General features: G+C 46.0%; 1 protein-coding gene across 1 annotated transcript in view; it reads right to left on the bottom strand.

Moving 5' to 3' along the window:
• Window positions 1-1,008: 1,008 nt before the first annotated feature.
• The window catches only part of Gabrr2 (gamma-aminobutyric acid type A receptor rho2 subunit), a 33,765-nt gene continuing 10,532 nt past the window's right edge, over window positions 1,009-24,241 (bottom strand). The window contains exons 3-9 of the mRNA XM_021160873.1: window positions 20,567-20,634; window positions 16,672-16,895; window positions 15,862-15,944; window positions 15,535-15,675; window positions 12,769-12,921; window positions 11,534-11,730; window positions 1,009-1,600 (exon numbers count right to left, since the gene is read on the bottom strand). Coding sequence (XP_021016532.1) covers window positions 1,289-1,600; window positions 11,534-11,730; window positions 12,769-12,921; window positions 15,535-15,675; window positions 15,862-15,944; window positions 16,672-16,895; window positions 20,567-20,634 — 1,178 coding nt within the window. The 3' untranslated portion in view covers window positions 1,009-1,288. The remainder of the gene's footprint in view (window positions 1,601-11,533; window positions 11,731-12,768; window positions 12,922-15,534; window positions 15,676-15,861; window positions 15,945-16,671; window positions 16,896-20,566; window positions 20,635-24,241) is intronic.

Below are 24,241 nucleotides of genomic sequence, written 5' to 3'. Positions count from 1 at the left end.
CTGCTCTTGCTCCTGCTCCTGCTCCTGCTCCTGCTCCTGCTCCTGCTCCTGCTCCTGCTCCTGCTCCTCACCTTCTGACTCCAGAAACTTTGCCTTAAAGGAAGAAATTCTTGTTAAAATCATAGCTTTTATATTCTAGTAGAGCTTTTCTTAAAATTTCTAGCCATCTCCTACTACAATTTAGTCTCAACTAAGTAAATCGGATTACCATCTTAATTCTGGCTCAGCTTCAATGGAGAAAGAGACACTTGTAGAAGTAATCTTCTGGTTGGGTAGGTAAGACCTCTGGTGTGAGGACTGGACTTGCACACGGGAATAATGATAATGATGGTAGGAGGAAGGGGAGGAGCCTGAAACAGGAAGCGGGGGAGCATCTACTGCAGACCAAGGGACACACTGCGCTTTTTCCAGGACTCAAATCCTACACTCCGCAGTTCTCAGTTCATTCTGTAAGAGTGTCTCAAGGGAGAAACACTGAGCTGGCTTCATGAGAGCCTCACGGGAGCCTGGAAATGCTTTTTATTAGCAGACCTAGAGTAAAAACACCAGGAAACAGAAAGGGTCTTTGGGTGAGTGAGGCAGAGGAGGGGCGGGGGTGGGGGGAGCAGAAATACACACACACACACATATATGGAGAGAGAGAGAGAGAGAGAGAGAGAGAGAGAGAGAGAGAGAGAGAGAGAAGCTTAGAGAATCTCAAAGAAGGAAAAGACTACGTTCATTACCACAGTTCCAGACACAGGGTGGGAACTCAGTGTTTAATGAATGACTGAATGAACAGGGAAATGAATAGCTTCCTCTAGCATTTATAAAATCATCTCTGTTGCCAGTTTTGTGTAGGCCAAATCACTTCCTGTCTCAGTTCTGAGAGTTTTTCCCTCCCACTTAGGCACTTAATCCAGCTGGATAAATTCTCAGATTTTTGCGTCTAGTTTCTTACCCAGAATGCCCCCTTAGTTTGCCCTTTATTTTCTTTCTTCCAACACTGAGCATCTCAGAACAACTGGAGGCAGTTGAGTCTTTTATTAAGTAGGTGGGGAAAGGGGGGATTCTTGTGAACAAGTTCACAAACAGCAGAAGACAGCTGTCTGTTCAGAGAAGTCAAAAGTGTGAACTGGAATATCATGAACTAGGAAAAGAGCCATGAAGATGGGGTGAGGGCAGCTGGAGGTCCCCGGGCTCCTCCAGGCCAGAAGCAGCTGCTTGGCCTGGTGTGGAGTGTGGTCATTAGGTCCATGTATCCACCAGTGGATGTCCATGCCCTTTCACAGACACAGCCTTAGAATCCCTAGGAAAATACTGACCAATAAATTAGGTTGAAAACTATGTAGAAGGCAGGAAATATCAACCTGGAGTATTTGTCAATGGCATGGGTGTTCTGGAAAATGTAGAGACCCATTTGGCCTTTCAGAAGGCCTTTCTTTCTGGAGGAGGTCAATTCATTGTTGAGGGCCAAATGAACCACGATGTTGTCTGGCCTTTCTTCTTCTGGCAGAATGTGGCTTCTTGGGTAGCCAGCCAGGCTGTTGGCCTCAGATTCACTGTAGCTTCCATCCAGCATCATGGTCCTTGAATGAAGCATTCCACACATGCATGGAAGCTGCAGGCAGCAAACAGAAAGGGCTCAGTTAGATGTTGAAGATGGAAAGGGGAGCTGGCCTTGTTACAGAGTAACTACCCACTGCTACTCTGGCTTCCAGAGAGATGTAGTTACAAGGACATCAGAGAGCACTGAGTACAGTAATTCTCTAGTCACACCCACTCTGGACTGCTCAAAACTTCCAAATAGTTCCGCTATTGTGTAGCAGTTTTCTCACAATTGAAACATTTCATTCTGTCTGGAAGCCCGTTAAGAAAGGAAGGAAACAATTCAAAACAATTTCAGGAAGTTCCTGAAACTGACTTGATTCATCAGGCCCCCTCCCTTCCCAAGTTTTTAAGAGCTGACTGACTGCTGACAAGCCAAGCAGGGAGGAAGATGACTTGAGACAAGCCCAGCCGCAGGAGTGAAGTAGAGTCTGGGAGAAGTGCCTGGAAAGAAACAAAGACCAAGCAGGCGGCCTGGAGGAGACCAACGGTGGAAAGAACCAACCTGCTGAGCTGCCTGTAGCTGCCCAACTTCTGTGAGCTGTCGCACCTGGGGTGGGCTTTAGTGATGCTGCTGTCTTTGAGTCATTTCTGTTCCTGTGAGTAACCCCTCATCCATATCCCTGTAAGTAATCCCAGTAAGTCCAGTTGGACTTTGATGGCATCCATACAATCTGTCATGGGCAATCTATCTGGGGTGAGTAGATGTGTGTGTGTGTGTGTGTGTGTGTTATCTTCTTATACAATAGCTGTGCAACCAGAATTGAGAAGCACTGATCTAGCCCCATTTCAGAAGTCAATCCTGAGATGCAGGTAGTGCTGCACAGTTCTCCTGAAGCCAGACAACAGGTCTAAGATCCAGGACTTATTTTATTTATGTTGTTTAACATAAGATCTTACTGAGCAACCCAGGTTTGCCTAGAACCCTCACATTTTCCCTAACTCACGAGTGCTTAAGCCAGGAATTGAAATCTATGCATTCGGTTTCTAATGCTGTATTCTACCTCTGTGTTCGTGAACCAAGAAAAACGGTTGTCCCTAGTAGTAGAACGCTTACCTGGCAGGTGCGAGAGCTGCTTGGTTGTTCTGTCTCCAACACTGACAAAAACTTAAAGCAAAGAGTGTCCTTATTCAAAGTTGCATTTATGTAAGAGTTAAGGGTCATAAGGAGGCGTAATAGCACATGCATGTGATCCCAGCATTCCAGAAACAGGCAGAAAGGTCACCAGTTTGAGGCAACCTAGGCTATTTGTGAGAGACTCTGTCTCTTAACAAATAAATAATAAAATAATTGGGATTTTTTTTTTTGGTTCTTCTACTGCGCCTTAAAATAACTAATTAGTTATGATGGAGGCAATCTCATGAGTGCACATGCAGAGGCCGGATGAGGAAAGTGTCTTTCTGTGTTACTCTTCACTTCATGCATTCAGTCAGCCGCTCATTTGTTCATTCATTCATTGATTCATTCATTTTGAGATGAGGCTCACTATGTAGTACTCAGTTGGCCTGGAACTCATTGTGTGGATCAGATTGATCTACAACATACAGAGTTCTGTCTGTTTCTGCCTCCCAAGTGCCAGGTTTAAAGATGTGTTCATCATCACCATCCTCATTGTCATCATCATCATCGTGAAGTGTATGGTGTGTGTCTGTGTGTGGGCATGTTCATGTGATCAAGTGAGCAGATGCCCACTGAGACCAGGAGGCTGGCTGCTCTGGGGCTGGAGTTCCAGGCAGTTGTGAATTGCCTAACATGAGTGCAGGGAGCTCTAGTCTTCTATAAGAGTAGTATAGACTCTTAATATTGGAGCCATCTCTCCAGGCCTCACCTTGTTTTTTGAAGCAGGGTCTCTCATTGAACTTGAAACTCCCTCTTTTGGCTAGGCTGGCTGGCCAGCAAGCTACCTCACTCCACCTGGCTCCTTTCCCCAGCACTGGTGTTACAGGCACATGTGAACTCAGGTCCACTGTCTCAGGAGTGCTCTTATCTGCGGTGCTATCTTCAGAATCCTCATGATGCATGTAAAACAGCCCAAATGCACTGACCGAAGGCTGAAAGCTCAGTTGCTGAGAACAACTTTCTCCTGCTGTCCCACACAGAAAACACTATGTATGGTTAAACTGTTCCCAAAGTGGTAGCTGAACAGAATCAGAAGAAAGCTTTGCTATTTTTTTAATAGAAAAGTGAAAGATTGTCAAAAGTATTTAAATAGGGGGTGGAGAGATGGCTCTGTGGGTAAGAGGCCTTGTTATATTTTGCAGAGGACCCAGGTTCAGTTTCTGGAACCCATATGGTGGCTCACAATAGTTGGTATGTCCATAATTTCAGTTCAGGGACATCTGGCACACTCTTCTGATTTCCTCGGGTACCAGGCATGTACATGGTACACAGATATACATAGAAGTAAAACACTCATAAAATAAAATAAATAAATCTAAAAAGGAAAGACTATGTTTAAGGTATTTAAATATGGGCTGGAGTGATGATGGCTTAGTGGATAAGAGCAACCTAGTGTATTTGGAGGAAGAGAAAGGACAGTTTTCAAGGTGCCAGGCAAGTGTTGAAGACTGCTAGAAATCACGACTGGTGGTAGTGTCCAGTTCTTACTGGGAGCACTCCTTCTGAGCCCATTTTCCTGTAAATAAGAAAGGGTGTGGGGTGGGGATTTAATCCCTAGTTGTCAGCTATTGGTCAACTTTCTATTAACCCCCTGGCTGCCTTAAAGAAAAGCACTGTCAGTCTGATGGCCAGATGGGTACCCTTATGCCAGCACCAGTTATTTTCAATACTCTGTGGCCAACTTAAGGACCCTCTCAGGCTTGGGTTCTAGGTCAGCTCTGTCCTTTGTACCAAACATTATTTCCAGCGGCCATACTGGGTTGGAACTCCAGGATGCAGTTCCCAGTACCTTTCCTGTACTCTGCTATGCTCTCTCTCTCTCCAGAGGTACCTCATCCTGTGGTAGCCTGCTCACAGGAGCCCATCTTCCCACCCCAGTTCCATTCACTGCCACTCCACCTCTTGTACAGACCCAGAATTCTCCCCACCCTCCCATCCCTGTCTCTCCTTTGCCCTACTGCAGTCTGCTTGTAGGAGCCCCTCCTCCCACCACACATCCACCCCCCTGGGAACTGTCTCTTAGTGGGGACAAGATCCCCATAGCTTTTTTTCCCACAGGCCCGCTCAGCCCCTTCTCCTAGCCCATCTCCATTCCTTTCTGCTGACTACCAACCTGCAAAAGTGCTCCGTACCAGTGAATTCACAGCCACCACTTGCCTAGAATCCACAGAGGGCAACAGCAATTGAAGGACAGAAGACCCACACAACAAAGACAAGACCAGCTCTCAACACCTAGAATCACTGCAAACACCCTGTGAACACTTAGACTCCAGCACAAAATCATGAACATGAATAGCCAAGAGAATGTGCTTCCACCAAAACCCAGTAACTCCATTACAGTAGGCCCCGAGATATGCAATATAGCACAAGACAAGCACGTCAAATCAGCAACTGGGGATATGTCCAAGGACCTTAAAGAAGACATAAAAAATGCCTTGTTGACATCTGTGAAACCACAAACAGCTGAGTAAAAGAATGACAACGGGAAAGAAACCCAAACTGAAGAAACTAGAAATGAAACATTTAGAATTTAAAGCAAAAACCTCAGTGGTAAACATCACCAACAGATTACAAGACAGAGAGGAGAGAATCTCGGTTGTGGAACACAAGGCAGAAAAAATTGAAAGCTCTGTCAAAAAAAAATGTTAAATCTAAAATAAATAAATAAAAATCGAGCACAAAACATCTACGAAATCTGAGACACTGTGAAAAGACCAAACCTATGAACAATTGGGATAGCACTTATCAAGGTACAAGAAGAATACAGAATGGCAAATAATCGAGACCAGAAAAGGAACTCCCCTTAAACATAATAACCAAAGCACTAAACATACAGAACAAAGAACGGATATTACAAGCTGCAAGGCAAAAAGACCAAGTAGCATACAAAGGCAGGCCCATCAGAATAACTCCCGACTTCTCAGAGGAGACTCTAAAAAGTGAAAACCTTGGGCAGATGTTCTGCAAACTCTGAGAGACCACAGGTGCCAGCCCAGACTAATATGCCCAACAAAACTTTAACAATAAACAGAAAACGGAAAATGTTCCATGGTAAAAACCAAATTTAAGTAATTTCTATCTACCAATTCAGCCCTACAGAAGGTACTAGAAGAAAATAGAGTCTTAAGTTAACTTCCTAGGCAAATGGATGGACCTGGAGGGCATCATCCTGAGTGAGGTAACCCAATCACAAAGGAACTCGCACAATATGTACTCATTGATAAGTGGATATTAGCCCAGAAACTTAGGATACACATGATATAAGATACAATTTGCTAAACGCATGAAACTCAAGAAGAATGAAGACCAAAGTGTGGACACTTTNCCCCTTCCTAGAANTGGGAACAAAACACNCATGGAAGGAGTTACANAGACAAANTTTGGAGCTGTGACGAAAGGATGGACCATCTAGTGATTGCCATATCCAGGGATCCATCCCATAATCAGCTTCCAAACGCTGACACCATTGCATACACTAGCAAGATTTTGCTGTAAGGACCCAGATATAGCTGTCTCTTGTGAGACTATGCCAGGGGCCTAGCAAACACAGAAGTGGATGCTCACAGTCAGCTATTGGATGGGTCACACATCCCCCAATGGAGGAGCCAGAGAAAGTACCCAAGGGGCTAAAGGGAACTGCAACCCTATAGGTGGAACAACAATATGAACTAACCAGTACCCTGGAGCTCTTGTCTCTAGCTGCATATGTTTCAGAAGATGGCCTAGTCAGCCATCACTGGAAAGAGAGGCCCTTTGGACTTGCAAACTTTATATGCCCCAATACAGGGGAATGCCAGGGCCAAAAAGGGGGAGTGGGAGTGGGTGGGTAGGGGATTGGGGGGNGGGTATGGGGGACTTTTGGGATAGCATTGGAAATGTAAACTAGGAAAATACCTAATAAAAAAGGAAAAAAAAAAAAGAAGTTAACTGCACCCAAGAAGACACAAGGAATTAACTATTCCAAAACTATTCAAAGGGGGTGGATCCACATTATAACCACAAAGTATCAGGAATCAGTAAACATTGCTCAGTGATTATTCTCAATAAAAAGACAGACTAACAGAGTAAATTAAGAAACAGGGTCATATTCTGTTACGTACATCCAAGAAACACACCTCACCATGAAGGATAGACATCACCTCAGGTGAAAAGGACAGGAAAGGCATTTCTGAGCGATGGATCTAAGAAGCAAGCAGGAATAGCCATTTTAATATGATAAAAATAGACTTCAGGCCCAAAACTAATCAGAATCGTGAAGGATACTACATACTTATCCAAAGGAAATTCCACCAAGGAATGTTGCTATTTTAAACATTTACACACTAAACACAAAGGGCACACAAGTTATAAGAGAATTGACCATCACATACCAATAATGGGTGACTTCCATACCCCACTCTCGTCAAAGAACAGGTCATCCAGAAAACAAAACAAAACACAAACATGGAATGCTGGCATTAAATAATGCCATAAATCAAGTGGACTGAGCAGACACGTTCAGAACATTCCACCCAAACTCAAAAATTTTTCTTCTCAGAAGCTCATACAACTTTCTCCAAATTGACCACTCAGGTTCAAAGTAAGTCTCAACGGATAGAAGAAAATTAAAACAGCACCCAGCATTTGGTGATTATGATTCAGGCTGGATATCAACAACAGAAACAATGAAAAATGAACATCTTATTACTAAATGAAAATTGGGGCAAAACATAAATCAAGAAGGAAATTAAAAAGTATTAGAACCAGTATCCCCAAACTTACTGTCATAATGAAGGCAGCTCTAAGAGACAAGTTCACAGCACTAGGCAGCTACATAAGACCGAAAGCTTAAGAACAAGAAGAAATCACAGTCAAGAGGAGAAGGCAAGAAATAATCAAACTGAGGGCGAAAACAATGAAATGCAAACAAACAATACAAAGTATCAATGAAACAAAGAGTTGGTACTTTGAAAAAAAAAAAAACAATAATATCTGGCCTGGGACTCTAAGCAGGATTGAGCCTGGTTAGTGCTTGGATGGGAGAAAATTAATAAGACTGAAAAACACTTAGCTAAATTAATTAAAAAGATAAAAAGAGAAGATACAAATTAATAAAATTAGAGATGATTTATATAGCAGATATAAATCCAGAGAAGTGTGACATACTCTAAAAATCTGTATTTCACCAAACTAGGAAACTTAAAATAAACGGTTCGATTTCTCGATCTCTAAGATCCACAGAAATTAAATCAAGATGAAATAAGCAATTTAAACAGATCTGTAATCTCCAGTGAAATACAAGCAGGAACTAAAAGTCTCCAAACCAAAAATAGATAGATACATAGATGATAAGTAGGTAGGTAGATAGATAGATAGATAGATAGATAGATAGATAGATAGATAGATAGATAGAATAAAATAAAATAAAATAAAATAAAATAAAATAAAATAAAATAAAAACAGGACCAGATGGATTTAATGCAGATTTCTACCAGACTTTCAAAGAAGAACTAACATTTATATGCCTCAAATTATTCTCCTAAATAGAAACTAAAGGAACATTTGTAATATATACCTGGATTTTAACAATGAAGCCCAAAAAGTACACATTGGGAAACAGACAATATTTTCAGCAAATGGAGCTGGTCAAACAGCATGGCCACATGTAGAAGAATGCAAATAGATTCGTACACACCATCCTGCACAAAACTCTACTCCAAATGGATCAAGACCTCAACAGAAGATCTGAGACCCTGAATCTGATAGAAGAGAAAGTGGGAGACAGGCGTCAGGGAAAAGGACATTCTGTACGGGACACCATCAGCAGAGGCACTAAGAGCAACAATTACTAAATGGAACCTCATGAAACTCTAAAGCTTTTGTAAGGCAAAGGATACCAGCAGTCAGATGAAGTAGCAGGACATTAAGCAGGGAGTTTCCAAGAGATGAAACACAAATGACTGAGAAACAGTTCGTTCAACATCCTTAGCCATCAGGGAAATGCACACTAAAAGTACTTTGAGATCTCATTTTGGCTCAGTGAGAGTGGCTAAGATCAGTTGAACAAATGACAGGAGCTGGAGGGATGGCTCAGTGGTTGAGAGCCCTGGCTGCTTTTCCAGAGGACCGGGGTTTGATTCCCAGTACTAACATGGCAACTCACAACTGTCTGTGTCTCCAAGCCCAGGTGATCTGACACCTTTACACAGAAATACATGCAGGCAAAACACCAATGCACATAAAATAGAAAGAAAGGTTTGTAAACAAACAAACAAATAAATAAATAACAGATCCTGCTAGTGAGGATGTTGGGGGATGGTGCACAGGTTATTCGTTGCTGGGAGTGCAAGGTTGTATTCCATTATGGAAATCAGCGTTGTGGTTTCCCAGGAAGCTGGGAATAGATCTACCACAAGATCCAGCTATCTTGGACATATATCTTGAATATATATCCGAAAGACTTTACATCCTACTATAGAGACACTTAACCATCCATGGTCATTGTTACTCTATTCATAACAGCCAGAAACTTAGCCTAGTCCATCAACTGACAGATACCAAAAATGTGATACATTTACATAATGGGCTATTATTCAGTCGTTAAGAAATTTGCTTAGAAATTTGCAGGTAAAGGAATGGACCTAGAAAAAGTCATCCTGAGTGAGGTAACCCAGACCCAAAAAGACAAATATTGTGTGTTTTATGTGTATCTCTTATATGTGGATGTTAGGTTTTTTTAAGCCTTCAATATACATGCCACAATCTGAATAAACATGAAGTTAGGTACTTGCAGGGACTAATAGGGAGGAGGAGATCTCCTAAGGAAGGGAAATAGAATACATTTTCATGGAGAGACAAAGAGGAAGTTAGGATAGTGTCATGGTTTGAACATGCTTGGCCCAGGGAGTGGCACTATTTGGAGGTATGGCCTTGTTGGAGGTGTGTCACTGTGAGTGTGGGCTTTAAGACCCTCATCCTAGCTGTCTGAAAGCCAGTATTCTGCTAGCAGCCTTCAGATGAAGATGTAGAACTCTCAGCTCCTCCTGCACCATGCCTGCCTGGATGCTGCCATGTTCCTGCCTTGATGATAATAGCCAGGCCCAATTAAATGTTGTCCTTATAAGAGTTGTCTTGGTCATGGTGTCTGTTCACAGTAGTAAAACCCTAACTAAGATAGCTAGGATTAAATAGGGAACGGGATAGGAGAAAAGAGAAAAGGAGGGAAAGGGGGGAGGGACAACTGACACTAATTGTCATTTGAAAAATCATATGGAAACCTACTACTGTAGATGTTTCCTAAAATATACATATGGAATTTAAACAGAGTCACCAAACTAGACATTGGACCAAGAATGGGTTACATCTTTTTGAGTCATTGCACAAAGGGGCCCCATAGAACCCCAAACATCACAGGCTATTGCTAAAGCTATTGCTTACTCTCTACAACCAAATGGTAAGGCCTTATGGCTGAAGACAGCAGTTGCGTATCTCATTGAACATGGAGGAGTCTTGCTGATGCCTAACCAGAAGTTCCACTCCTGCTGACTGGCATTCATGGTGTTGGAAGGTGCTCTGCAAGCTACCAGAGAAGGGAGACAATCATTAACCCAGCTACAAACCCTGTGACCTGCAAAAGCGACCTGCCTGCCTGCAAGATAGTCTGCTGCAATCATGGCACAATTATTATGGGAATAACCATCCGCTCTCTGATTGGATGGATTTAAGGTCCACCCTATGCTCATACCAGACACTGCTAAAGTAACAAGAACCTGAGACTAGGTCAGCCATTGCTTAGGTTAAGACCAATACTATTACTCTGCTAAAGGAACACAGTAAAATGACTGCTAAGGACCTTCTGCTGTACCCACAGATCAGAGCCTCACTCAGCTCTCATCAGAGAATCATCTTCTTGCAGTAGATACTCATTAATGCAGACTCATGACTGTACAATGTACAGAGTGAGAGACTTTGGAACACTCACTCCTAAAAGGGATGTCTTCGTGAAACCTCTCCTCTCAGGGATCAGGGATCTATGTGGAAGAGAGAAGGAGGAAAGACTGTAGGAGCCAGGGGTGCTGGAGGACTCTAAGGAAACAGTGTCCTCCAGGTAGAAAATGACGGACGTACACCTGAACAGCAGACACTGTGGCAGCATGCACAAGGCTTACACAAGTTCAAGTCAGATGGGGTCCTAGCCCTGAGATGGGGAAGTGACATGAGCTCCCACCCCTAACCAAGAAGCTGTAATTGTTTAATTAATTACATTAATCTGTAAATGGAGTCCCCTAGATCTATTAGCCGTCCATGTCCAGCAGTAGATGGACAACACAGAATGAACTCAATGGTAGTTTTGTAATATTTCTTGTCTCATTTTGTTTTGTTCGAGCATTTTTTTTGTCTTTTTGTGTTTCTTGTTTCTTGTTTTTCTTTGTTTGTTTGTTTTTTAGGAGAGATGGAGGAAAAAGAATATAAAGTCGGATTGGTAGGTGAAACTGGGGACTGGGAAATCACAATCAAACTATATTGTGTATGTAGAAGATACAGTTGTGGATCTGAGAGTCTGGGGCTCTAGATGGTGGTCCCTGCGGCCGCTTCTGCCTGCTCACTGCTATCGCCTGCAACATTTGCTGTTGTCAAATGCTGAGGGGTGCAAAGGTTCCCACAGAACAGCATTTAAAGAGCTTCTTCCCTACGCACCATTTCTGTCTGAATAGGGCAAGAAGAGGATTGTTCACACTTTGGCATTAGGTATTGGCCCCTCCTACCTGTCCTTACCCATCCGACAAACTCATTCTTGTCCAGGCACTAGCCCCAGCTTACAAGAGAAGAGGAACGTGGTCTCCGCACCTTCTCCCGGAACTTCCGTTCCTTGTGCTCCTGCAGCGTGGTCAGGTAGTTGACAGCTGCGTACTCCAGCACGGAGAGGAAGACGAACACAAAGCTGACCCAGAGGTAGATGTCCACGGCCCGGATGTAGGACACTCGGGGCATGGAGGCGTTCACACCCGTGATGATGGTCGACATGGTCAGCACTGTCATGATGCCTGTAAAAAACCATGTTAGTTCAGCTGCTGATCTACCCCAGAGCAGGGCCCACACCTCACAGTCACAATTTTCTATTCTCTGTCCCCTAAACCAAGTGAGAGATTTCTCAGCCATATTTCCACACAGTGGAGGCAAGAGGCTCCGCTCCTTAAAATCAGGCCTTCTCTGACTCACACCTCCTGGAATGTCACCCTCAAGAACCAGTGGCTTGTTTTCAGTCACCTTGGGAGTCTGAGTTTCTGTGCTGTGGCTGACAATGTGGTGCCTCGTGAGGGACCACTTATGATGTGTAATTTAAAACGGTGACCCAGGGATACCTCTGAAGGAATAAACCTGGGGACTAAGCCACATTCACTAAGCTCTGTCCAGTTCTTCTCCACTAGGGCTTGCCCGGTAAACCCTCTCATTTGTCAGGGTCTACTCCAACTTTACCCAAATTGCAATGCTTGATTGTAAATTTTCACTCTGGAATTCAGGGTCTGTCAAAAGCCAGAGCAGCAGTTCTGAAGGAATACAGTCTTTGCTCCAGAAACTACATGTTAGCGCTTGCTTCCAGCTACGTTTTAAGATTTACAGAAGAACTTTTCAGGATTTGCCAAAGTCATTCACTCACTTTAGTACTGTACTCCCATACTATGTTGTTCATAGTCCAGATTGTCTCTACCTTTGTGAATTGATGCAGTCTGAGGGCTTCTTACAATGTGGTACCTCAGACTTCAGATGGATAGAGTAGGCAAGAGGCAGCAAAGGCTTCCCTCAACTTACAAGCTCATCAGGTAAGACTTCTAAAGACTTACTTTGCTTTTTTCTTTTAAAAAAGAAAAAAAAGAAAAGAAAGAAAGAAAGAAAAAAGGTCTTTTTCTCTGCAGCCTAAGTTGGCCGCAAACTTCCAGTCCTCCAGCCGCAGCCTGAGTGCTGGGATTACTTTATTGAGCCGCCATGCCCCGATCATGACTTTAATCCTCCATTACTTAGCGAGCAGCTGAAAAACAAAGCAAACCAAAAGCATCCTACCACACCTTATCAAATACTTTTACCCAGTGAGACTCTGGCGGGCACAGCTCTGTGGTCGATCCAGAAGGACACCCAGGACAGCATGACCATGAGGGTGGCAGGGAAGTAGGTTTGGAGCAAGAAGAAGAAGATGTGACGACGCAGAGTGAAGTTGATGTACAGACGGTTGTACCAGCCTGGGGACCACAGGAAGGAGGGGTGAGGTTCCATAGAGAGCATCCCGACACTTCTCATCAACCACTTGTTAAACACAGCTGCTAGCTCCCCAGAGTGCCTGAATGCCACCTGAGGACCACACTGGCTTTTGAGTTCTGATCCACACAAGGTCTGTGAAATGCCTTGGAACAACTCAAGGGCTACTCCTACCCCTGCTCTGACTCCACAAGCTTGTCCCGGGTTGTGAGCCCTTGCTCCGGTAGTGTGAGTACAGGTGAGCCTCAGGCTGCATCCCAGAGACTCCCAAGAAACACTGGGGACAGACAGGCTATCAGGCAAGAGCAGGAGGTAGGTACTGAGGGGAAGGGAGGGTTAAGCCAGTAGGAAAGGGTTGGAACAGTAGGGTGTGTCCAGACAGGCTTGACACCTGGCTACTAAGTGTCCTCCTGGGCTGTCTGAAAGGGCTGATGCTTTCGGGGAGATGGACAAACAGAAAGTGTTCTTCAAGAACAGGAAGAAAACAATCAGGTCATCCCATCAGGCCTATTTTCCCCACTCTAAACGGCATCCACGGAGCAAATCATATTGCTCATTAGGTTTGCACAGAGTCTCCCTGAAAATGCTGGGAGCTGCCCCTAGTCCTGAACAGTCAGGACTATTCCTTCGTCCCTGATTCTATTCAGGAAAAGCAGAGAAGTTGTGCTGGAAACACTGGGCTAGAGAAAAGAACTATGACAGGTGCATTGTGGGCTAAGTCCTGTGTGTGTGTGTGTGTGTGTGTGTGTGTGTGTGTGTGTGTGTGTGTGTGTGNTGTGTGTGTGTGTGTGTGTGTGTGTGTGTGTGTGTGTGTGTGTGTGTGTGTGTCCCCATGGGCAAGCACACAGTGAACAGCAGGAATGAAAGATGCATTTGAATCTGAACTCCAGAAAGGTTTAAAGGAAAGAGAACACACGGACAACTGCACAGTTACAGCACAGAGGCACTAAAGGAACAAACAATGGCCTCTCACAGCTCTGAACCTTGAACCATAAGCTTAATCCTTAAGTCTTGGTTTCCTAATCTGAAATCAGGGAATAGTAATATATAAATCTTGGGTCTGTAGGGTAGAAATTACTTCGCTTATACGAAGAGGCACATAATAGACAATATGTAAGCAGTTTTTAGCAGTGGCTTCATTGGTTTGAATTTGGTAAGAATAAATAAGAGGGCTGGAGAGATGGCTCCGTGGTTAAGAGCATTGGCAGCTTGCCCAGTGTGCCTGGGTTTGGTTCCCAGAATCTATATAGTGATGTATACTGTTCTATTTACTCCAGAGTTTCAGGGGATCTGATGCCTCTTCTCACATCTGATGGCACCAGGCGCGCGCACACACACACGTGCATCAGCTAAAGGGAAGATAATGATGAGCACATTGGATGTGCACTGAAGCAGGCCTGTGGCTGTCCTGATGCCAACTCAGCACTAGGCAGGCCTGTGCTCTTCCAGTGTTTGGTACTATGAACATATCGGGTGGGGGAGGCAGATGACCATCTGGGACAGCATGCAGGATAGGGAAGGCACACAAAACTTTCCATAGAGGGGCTTGGGCATCCCAGCTCTGGGACAAGGGACAATGAAGTAAGAGTCCTATTGGAGCCAGTATCTTACAGGAGTACTATTGAATTGTATTTAAAGATAAGTGGAAGTCTCAACTCCTACTACCAGCAAGTGGGACCTTATTTAGAAATAGGGTCTCTTCAAATGTAATTAGGACAAAATAAAGTCACGTTGGACTATACTAGACCCCAATGCAGTGACTGGTGTCCCTACAGAAGAGGGAAACTCGGACATGAACACACAGGAAGACACCAAGTAAGGACACAGGAGAACAACACATGGGGACAAAGTAGGTTGGGGTGGCACAGAGGCAGGTCAGGGTGCCAAGCATTGCTGGCGAACAGCAGAGGCTGGAAAGAGAGGTTCTGCCCTCCAGCCTGCAGAGGGGGCATGGCCCTCAGACCTCTGAGCTCACAAACTGTGACAGGCTAGATCTCGGCTGTTTCAAACACCTGGTCTGAAGAACTCCCTTATAGCAGTTCTAAACATCTAACCAAGGAGTTCAAGGTGAGACTAGACAAGGTTAACCGATGGATCTCCTCAAACGTTCAGATGTGGCCCAGGATCCAAGAGGTTTAAACCAAGGACGGAAAAATGATGCCCCTGGGTTAGTGGTGTAAGTCCGTGAGCATGTCCAAGGCCCTAGGCCAGCCTCCAGCACAAAATAAATAAATAAATAAATAAATAAATAAAACAAAATATAGCTTGCATGTAGATAATAAATACTTTTCCTTGCTTAGCTGTGAAGTAGAACATATAAGGCCATAGAACAGCACGCAAACCAGCACCCCATTCTTATGACTCAGACAGCTGCAGTATGAGTACTTGAGGGCCTCTACTAATCTGTGTCACCTCTGAGGATGGGACCTCAGAAGATAGCAGTCAACTCTATCTCCTGCTTTTCAAAACTGCTACATGGGACTATGCTCTATTCAGATGGTCCACACCCTATGTGTTGGAAGTGGCAAAGGTGGAGGCTGGAGAATTCAAATGTGTCTCTCCCACATTTGAGTCCGGCCGTGACAGTCATTAGCTACCAGTGCTGCTGTAGAAGGCCAGTCTGGAAGTCGTGTGAAACTTCTGGATCAGAAACTGGGACAAGGAGATCTTCTCGTCCGTCTTCAGGGACTCGTCCCCGTTCTTCCAGTACAGCATCAGATCTTCGTCTGTGTACGCATCTTGAGGAGAGGAAAACAAGGGAGCTTTGACCCTGACTTCTCTGGTTGTGAGAAGCAACAAGGAAGCCCTGTGCCAGAGGGAGCGGTTCTTAGCACTGGCGGATAGCCCTCAGCCTCACGGTTCTCAAGTGGCCCCAAGGTTGGAGAGCAATAGGGCAAAAAGGCATAAAAGCCTTGAATACTTACAGCTCTCCAGCTCCAAAGAGCAGGTCTGGGAGTCCAGGGGGAAGTGGCTGAAGTCCATGTTGCACATGGCAGTGACGGTAATTCTGGAAAACACAAAGACGTGAGCTGGCTTGGGAGTGAACCATCAGCTCAGGCTGCGCTCACACTTAGGAAGACCCAGTATGTCACCCACGGTGGTGGCAGCCTCGATCTGTCACCCTAAGAGGTCAGGCATCTAAGCCATGGAAACTTAGTTGGAACGTTATCTTCTGGACCCCCAGGTGGGTCTCCTTTATTGAGCTTGCTGTCCCTTGGCTACTGGAGTGGAGATGTTGGCTCCTAACTGTCGACACTTGCATCCATTTCTGGCAGCACTTCAGCTGTCAGGACTGCCTCCCTCAGAGATGCCTGGGAGATGGGGCCGGAGTCATCCTCCACCCAAGAAAAGAACATATCTGCTATTGAAATTAATTCCGGTGAGCCACACGAACAGGCCAGGAACAAGGAAGGACCCTTGAATCAGCCAAGTCCTCTCAGAAAGCAACCTGAAATAGCACTTAATAAACAATAACTACTGTTATTAAGTTTAAATTGTTATTGGCAACCAACTAGGATCATAGAGTTTAAAAGATAAAAAGTCACTGTTCCCATCAATAGGCCACACTAATCTTTTAACTCAAGTGTAAGACCCCAGCCAAGAGGAAGTTGCCATCTGCAGGGGTGGCATCAGACTGACTGACAGCAAAAGGCTTGTGTCACCCCATAGACCCTACTACAGTGCCAAGCCCATCAGGGCCAAAGGAGCTGGCGAAATGGCCGATGGACTGTTACCTCATGCTGTATAGCACATGGCCATCAGGGAACACTCGCAGCATGATGTTGTCGGTGGTGGTGTCGTGAGTAAATGACCTTTTGGAGTGCACAAAGAAGACATCAGGAACCCAGATCTTCTTCACCAGCCGGCCATCAAAGGTCATGCTCTTGTTGCTGCTGCTGGGGAAGGCCAGCCTCTCATCCCTCCAGTAATGCCTCAGGTACAGGGTCATGGTGAAGTCCTGGGAGCCAGGGCGAAAGCCAGAAGGGCTTTAGTCGGGAAGGCCTAGAGCTCGTCCCTCCCTGCAATGGATCCACCACCCTTCACTGCAGAACCCCCCAGATCCTGCTTCCAGGCTCAGAGTGACAGCCCTGCCGTCCTGAGCACAGTGGCCAGCATGGTGGCACTATGGCTCATTTGTGCAACTGAAAACCCAGCTATGGAGCCACCAGGGTGTACTGCTTCCAGAGCCCCAGCCTTCTGCACTAGGTCCCTGTGTATAGCATCTTTTACTGTAATAGAAGATAAGCACCAGCAGTCAGTTTGGAAAGGAAGGTGTGATAATCCCCTTCACTGAACTGTATTAGAAGAAAAGAGCCTCAAGGCTATGACTGAGACGCAGGGTTGGAGGACGAGTGTTAGACAGAAACAGTACAATATATGGAGATCCAAACATGATGGGGCCTTAAAGGGAAGGAAGGGGAGGCTTCCCTTTAAAACCTGGAAAGCCTCTTCAAGAGTAAAAATGAGGGGGCTGGAGAGATGGCTCAGTGGTTAAGAACACTGGCTACTCTTCCAGAGGACCCAGGTTCAATTCCCGCCATATACATGGCAGCTCACAACTGTCTATAACTCCTGTTCCAGGGGATCAGACACCCTCACACAGACATAAATGCAAGCAAAACATCAATGTACATAATAAATAACTTTTAAAAGATAAAGACTGAGAAAGGGGGAAAGGAGGAGAGGGGGGAGGGAAGGAGCTATGGGAGGGATGGTGGGAAAGGAGTCTTTTCAGATGGCAGCCTTCAAGGCAACCTCCATAGCTGTCTTCCTCTAAGCTTCAAAACCATCCCATGAACAAAGGAAAGACTTGACTTCTAATAACCCTTTAAAGGCATGGGAAGTTTCATAACACGTGGTTTAGTTCAGCACAGAATATGTAACAAAGAGCATGAAGGAGCCATGTATCATAATTGAGAATTGCCAAGTCACAGCACGGACCACTTTACCCCGGGAGACAAATCTGGGAGGTGTGGCCTGATTCAGGCATCCCAGTAGTACCTCAACCAATGGATTTCAGTTGAGGGGCAGTTCCAGAAACCTGGACAGGCAGGTATCCCTTCCACAAAGATTTCTACCAATGGACTTGTGAGATCCTTGAAGACAGAGCTGTGCTCTCCACACACTGAATTCCCGTTCACCAGCAAGTCACAAGGTAAGTGCTCAGTAAATGCTTGCTAAAGGAGGTTTGGAGACGTGGCTTGGTATAGAGCACTGTCTGACTCATGCAAACTCTCAGGCTCAGTCACCAGCATCATTAAAGATAATTCCTCAATGGAAATCTGGGAGGTGATGCATACTTACTATGCGTTCAGCCTCGGGGCTTATCTTGTTAAAAATAGGTCTCCTGATATGTCCTACTGATGCTTTAAACCAAGAGCTGGGCCTTTAGCCATAAGCTAGAGCTAAGACTTAGTTATGGGGGAGAGGGGAGTGACCTCCCAGAAGACTTTCTTCTGGAAGGAGATGAAGAAGAGAGTGTGGTGAGTGAAGAGAACACTTCAGCCATGAAGGGGGAAAATCTAAGAGTAGGTCTACACCAGTCCATTTCTAGACTACCTAGCTACTTCTCAGCACTTGCCATAACTCCTCTTCCATGTACAAAAACAGTAGCTTATGATGACTGGGAAGGGACCAGCCAAATGCCCCTCTGGTCACACAACTGGAGCGCATGCTCTGAGGGACACCAGGGAGTAGGTTAAGAGTGTCGCACTGCAAGTTCTCAAATAACCAACTGTGTGCGGCCAGCTTGTGTGGTCTCTGCCTGCTTCTTTCTTTTTGCTGGAATCCTGCTTTCCCACTGGTTGTGGATTCTCTACGGCCAAGTCATGTGTCCTGGTTGGTTCTCTGTCAACTTGACACAAGCTAGAATCATCTTGGAAGAGGAACCTCAATGGAAAAGAGGCCCCGGTCAGACAGTCTACTGACAGGTCTGCAGGGCATTTTCTTGATTAAGGATTGGGCCTGGCTCACTGTGGGCGGGGCCAATTCTGGGCAGATGGTCCCAGGGTGTGTAGAAAGCTAGCTGAAGCTGGACATGGTGGCATATGCCCCTTGATCCCAGCAATCAGAAGGCAGAGGCAGCTCTCTGTGAAGCCATTCTGAACCACACAAGGAGACCCTGTCTCCCAAACAGAAAGAAGCAAACCAGTAAGCATCACCCCTCCGTGGTTTCTGCTTCAGTTTCTGTCTCTGGATTCCTGCCTTGAGTTCCTGCCCCGATTTCTCTCAGTGATGGGCTGTTGCCTGGAAGCGTAAGCCAAATAAACCCTTTCCTTCATAAGTTGCTTCAGGTCATGGTGTTTGATCACAGCAATAGAAACCGTAAGGCACCATTCTGGTCACCTCTCCTAGAATATCAATCTGAAGCCATGTTTGAAGGAGGGCAGATAGCTCTTCATACCTGAAGTTGGTGTGTCCCTGTGGCCTAGGGAAGCCAGGCTGGACCCAGACTCAGCTGAAGCCAGCTAGTGAATCCCCGAAGGGTCTGGCAGGCTGTGCTCCAGTGTCCTGGGAACCTTCACACCTGCACCTTCCACACCCAGATCCTACTCCTGCCAGGAGCTGAAGCTCTGGGGAGTAAACAGCTTGTGCTTTCTCAGCTCTGCTGTTCTAAGTCAGCTCAGAGCCAGGGGAGGGCTGGGCGCTCAGTGGCAGAGGTCTGCTTAGAGGTGCATGGCCTTGGGTTTGCTTGCTTGGTTTGCTGGGATCAAAGGGCATATGCCACCAATGCCCCAGCTTCAGCCTGCTTTCTTACACACCCTAGGACCACTTGCCCAGGATTGGCCCCACCCACAATGAGCCAGGTCCTCCCATATCAATCCAGGGAACAAGGAGGGGGCTGAGGAAGAGGAGAGAAGGGTGGGGGTGAAAGAAGGAGGGAAGGAAGGAAGAAAAGCTGAAGAAGGGGAAGGAAGGAAGAGAGAAAGGATGAGGAGAGGGAATGATGGAGGGAGGGGAGGGGAAGGGAGGGAGGGAGGCTCCAAAATAAATCCATAGCAAGAGAGCTGATTATGTGAGTTAAGAAGGAAAGACAGAAGGCCCAGACCATGTGCTTGGGTGAGCCCCTAAAGGAACTTTATCTCAACAGAGACCTAAAGGATAAGACAGAGGCCTCCTGGGAGGAGCAGAGGAAGGCCATGTGCAGAGGAAGTTTGTAAACTTAAAGAGCAGTGCACAGAACACAGAGAGGACTGAAGCATGGAGGAAGGTCACTCTCCCCTTCAAGATGAGGGAGCCTCCACAAGACAGTCAAAAGAGAGTATGGACATAGAGGGTGGGGTTGGGGTGGAGCCGCTAGAGGGTGCGGGATGTGGGGGAGCTGTGCTCACACGAATATGGAGAATCAAAGCACTGAAGGACTTCAATCAAAATGCCTATCTCTAGCACTCCCCCAAGCGTGGGCCCCCTGTTTATATTACCTGCAGCCTGCCTTCAAAAGGCCTCAGTCCCCGCTAATTTTACCAGTGGAAACAATAACCCTAATCTAGAGGCTGCTGTTCCTTGGACCAACTTCCAAGACCCAATCTGGTCACTTCTCTGCTTTCGCAGCCACAACCTGTACCCCAGAGACTCCCATGGCCTCAGCAATGGGACCTCTCCCTGAAGCCAGCCTGGGGCAGTGCCTACCATGTCCACCTCGGAGATGCTGTCCAGACTCTCCACCTGCACGTCTACACCTACAGGGATGGCGGGGCCTGTGGAAGAGCAGAGACAGCTGATTAAGATGCAGACCTCTCCACTAGGGGCTCAGCATCACCCCTGTGAAGTGAAGGTTGCCTAGGGGGTGTGGCAGGGGCTCGGAAGTCTATGTGAGGTGTTTTCTGTGAGTTCCTGAAGTGTAAGGTGCCTCCGCGTCGTTGTCACTGAGGTCAGAGACTGGGTGTACACTACGCACTGTTCCTAGGCGGAAGTGAATGCTCTTTGTGATTGCTGGGCAGGTTATGAGCTGGATTACGCCCACCTCCATTGTAGACTGTGTCTGCAGGGTAGATGGAAGTCAGAGTGTGCGTCCCCCAGTTCCTGAGCAGAGACCTCGATCACCTGACCTGAGTCTGGATCACCTTCCTATGGAGAACTAACACACAGCTGGAGATTTGCCCTGTAGTAGCTTTTAGTCTAGTATGAGATGAGATGTCTAACTAGTTATACCACAGCGCAAGACAGCACTGCGGAAGGTTGGAGGCACATCGAGGGAGATTCTACGGATTTCTAAAAGCATTCGTCTTCGAGCTTATCTAGGGACCTATCTATTTCTTGAGCTGGATGGCGGGTAAATTATGAGTTTGCTTAGTGGGAGGTTCATGAGCTGAGCGCTTGGCTAGTGCGCTTTTTATACATGTATACGGTAGAAGTCCACCATTACAGGGTAGCCTCTGGGCTCGGCGCAATATGGGAGACTCCCTTCACTAGCAGGTCTTCTCTCTGACCTTGTCTGGGGAATTGGAAATCCCCTACCTGAGGGATATCTCATAACCATGACTTGATTAGACTATATTCCTTCTTCCTAACAAAACCTATTCAGCCAGCACCTGAGGTTCCTGAAATGTTTCTCCATGCTGATGCGGCATCCCAGGTACCCTAAGCCCCCAGCCAATGACCTTACCCCATCCTGGATGTCCCTATCCTCAGTTCTTCAATCACCCTAAGTAAATTGATCTGCGTGCTGATTGCTGGTCCCAGCTGCTTGGGTATTCGTTGATTCCAGATGTAGTCAAGTTGACAGCAAAGATTAGCCATCACAGTGTCTGAAAATAAGTTAAAGCTACCAGATGTGTTAGTGCCACCAAATACCCAACTGCACTGGAGAAAACATCTGACTTCCTCCAGTCCCAGCCCATACACCTGAGAGAGATGGATGATCAGCATAAAGCCAACATCATGTGGTTACTCTGAAGCAATGGACAAGGAGGAAGGGGCACACTGCAGGCTTTGTGGTCCTACAGATGGGCAAGAATGAGGTCATTCTTGGATTTATGTAGACTAGAGAAGCAGTCTCTGAATAAGTCATTCCTGGCCTCCTCACCCAGTTAGTTCTTCAATTGGATGAGGTGATTGCTGTAAGAATAACCAAAACCAGAGAGTGTACAAGACCATGGAAGTGACCACGCCCCTTTTGAGGGTACATGACCTAACAAGCTCCAGATAGAGTGGAGAGCCTCCTCTCTCTCTCTCTCTCTCTCTCTCTCTCTCTCTCTCTCTCTCTCTCTCTCTCTCTCTCTCTCTCTCTCTCTCTCTCTCCCTCTCCCTCTCCCTCTCCCTCCCCCTCCCCCTCCCCCTCCCTCTCTCTTGCCCTTCTTGCCTTGCATCTCCCCTCATCTCCTTAGTTATCCTTCACACCACCTGCCTGATGCTGACTGCTCATGTCTGTGCCCTGGCCCTGCCCACTGACACCATCTGGGTAAAACAGACAGGTGGGAAACATCCTGGAGCCTCTGGAGAAAAGCCCGGGGTTTGGTGTATTTGCACATGCGCACACGCATGTAACTCGAGTGTTTATATGTTATGGATGGGGAAGCTGAATAATCCTTATTCTGGGAAACCAACTTTTGAAAAACTGTGTGATCTCAAATTTTAAAACAATTAAACAACTGCATTATCACACTATCTGGGTCTGAGTTTTGTCTCCATCGTTAGCTTTAGTGTGACCTTGGGCACACATATTTCTCTGAGGTTCAGCTTTCTCATCTGCCTACTAGAGAGGTACTTTAATCTTGACTTCCGTACAAAGCCTGTGATGGATGCTACACACAGAGTTAGAATTAAGGGCAAGCCAGAATTCACTACCTAGGTTATCTTGCTTTTGGTCATGTTTTAAAAGGACAGATTCTGGAGGCTACACAGTTGCCAGTTTATTATCAGTTCCCACGAGCTTTGCTGACAAGGCCTTGAGTCTGTGGGTTATGGTGGCAAGAATTTCCTGAATTACTTTCCAGAGATGGGGCTATTTTGCAGAAAGCAGTGATTCCCCCATTAGGCCTATCAAAAGTGCCTGCTGGGTGATGAGAACAGAATGGAAGGCTAGACCTCTGCCTCTATACTGAGTCTGCCCCTTTGCAGCTCTAACCTGTGGGTAAGGTTGGCTTGACCTAAACCTCTTTCCTCCCTTTCATGCCTAGATAAAAAATCACTAAGTCAACTTCCCCCCTCTAAGCCACTGTAGTATCACCTAGGAGTCTCCCAGTCCTACCCATGGCCCCCTCCATGTAAAGCTTGTGCACATAGCTGACACACCCAAGACAGTCAGCTCTGGCAGCAGCCTCTCAGTTGTGTTTGTGTGCGTGCCAACAGTTCACCCTCAAGTCATTGGCCTTTCATTGATAAAGACTAGCAGGCTGTCCTCACAAGCAGTTATGTTAGCATGCCACGGTCACTGTGGCAGGGCTCACTTACCCAGAGGACAGCCTGCACCTTACTCCTCCTGACGTCACCTTCAGCACTAACGGAGCAGAGGGGCAGGCCTACAAATGGGTTAATCCATGTAGAGAAACAACTGTCTCCCAACCTCTGACACTGTTGTTTAGATTACTGAGGGGCCACACTGACAATCTGGTTCCCAATTATCTGTCATGTATCCAGAGTGGATCTCTGCCGCACTAGAACTGCCTATGGTGCCTGGATTCCCCCAACAAGGTTCCTGGTTCATCACCTGGGCCTGGGCTCAAACGTGGCCATGGTAGGTTATGTTTTCTTTCCCCAGTAGAGTAGGCAGAAACAGGATTGAGACCATCATACACAGAACATAGCAGGAAGGCCCAACAGCAAAATGCTATGGGGCTACTCCCAAGCACTGTGAGTAGAGTCTGTTCCAAGTTACTGTGACTATAGAAAAAGAGTATCTGTGGGGTCCTGTGTTACCTGTCGAGAACCTGCCATATCAAAATGAATAAGAAACTCACCAAGGGTCCAAAGGCAAAGAATTCTACAGGCTCCTTCACAAAGCCTCTTTTTATGATGATATTTTCTCAAACTAACAAAATTAGTTACAATGAAAAACAAAACTGTAATAACAGTTCCTTACTGTGAGCACTGACTGGTCTTCCAGAGGCCCTGAGTTCAATTCCCAGCAACCACATGGTGGCTCACGACCATCTGTAATGGGATCTGATATACTCTTCTGGTGTGTCTGAAGACAGCTACAGTGTACTCATATAAATAAAAATAAATAAATATTTTTTTAAAACAATTCCTTATTGATTGTCTTCACTTGACAGTTTGGATGTCAGATTGTTAGATTATTACTTTGTGGTTAGAACATGTGGTTAGCATGTGGGGAACCCTGGTTTCAGTCCTAGATGAGAGAGA

This window comes from Mus caroli, chromosome 4 (assembly GCF_900094665.2).
Source record: "Mus caroli chromosome 4, CAROLI_EIJ_v1.1, whole genome shotgun sequence".
Lineage (NCBI taxonomy): Eukaryota > Metazoa > Chordata > Mammalia > Rodentia > Muridae > Mus > Mus caroli.
The sequence above is the reverse complement of the archived record's forward strand: the minus strand, read 5'-3'. Positions and strand labels throughout refer to the sequence as shown.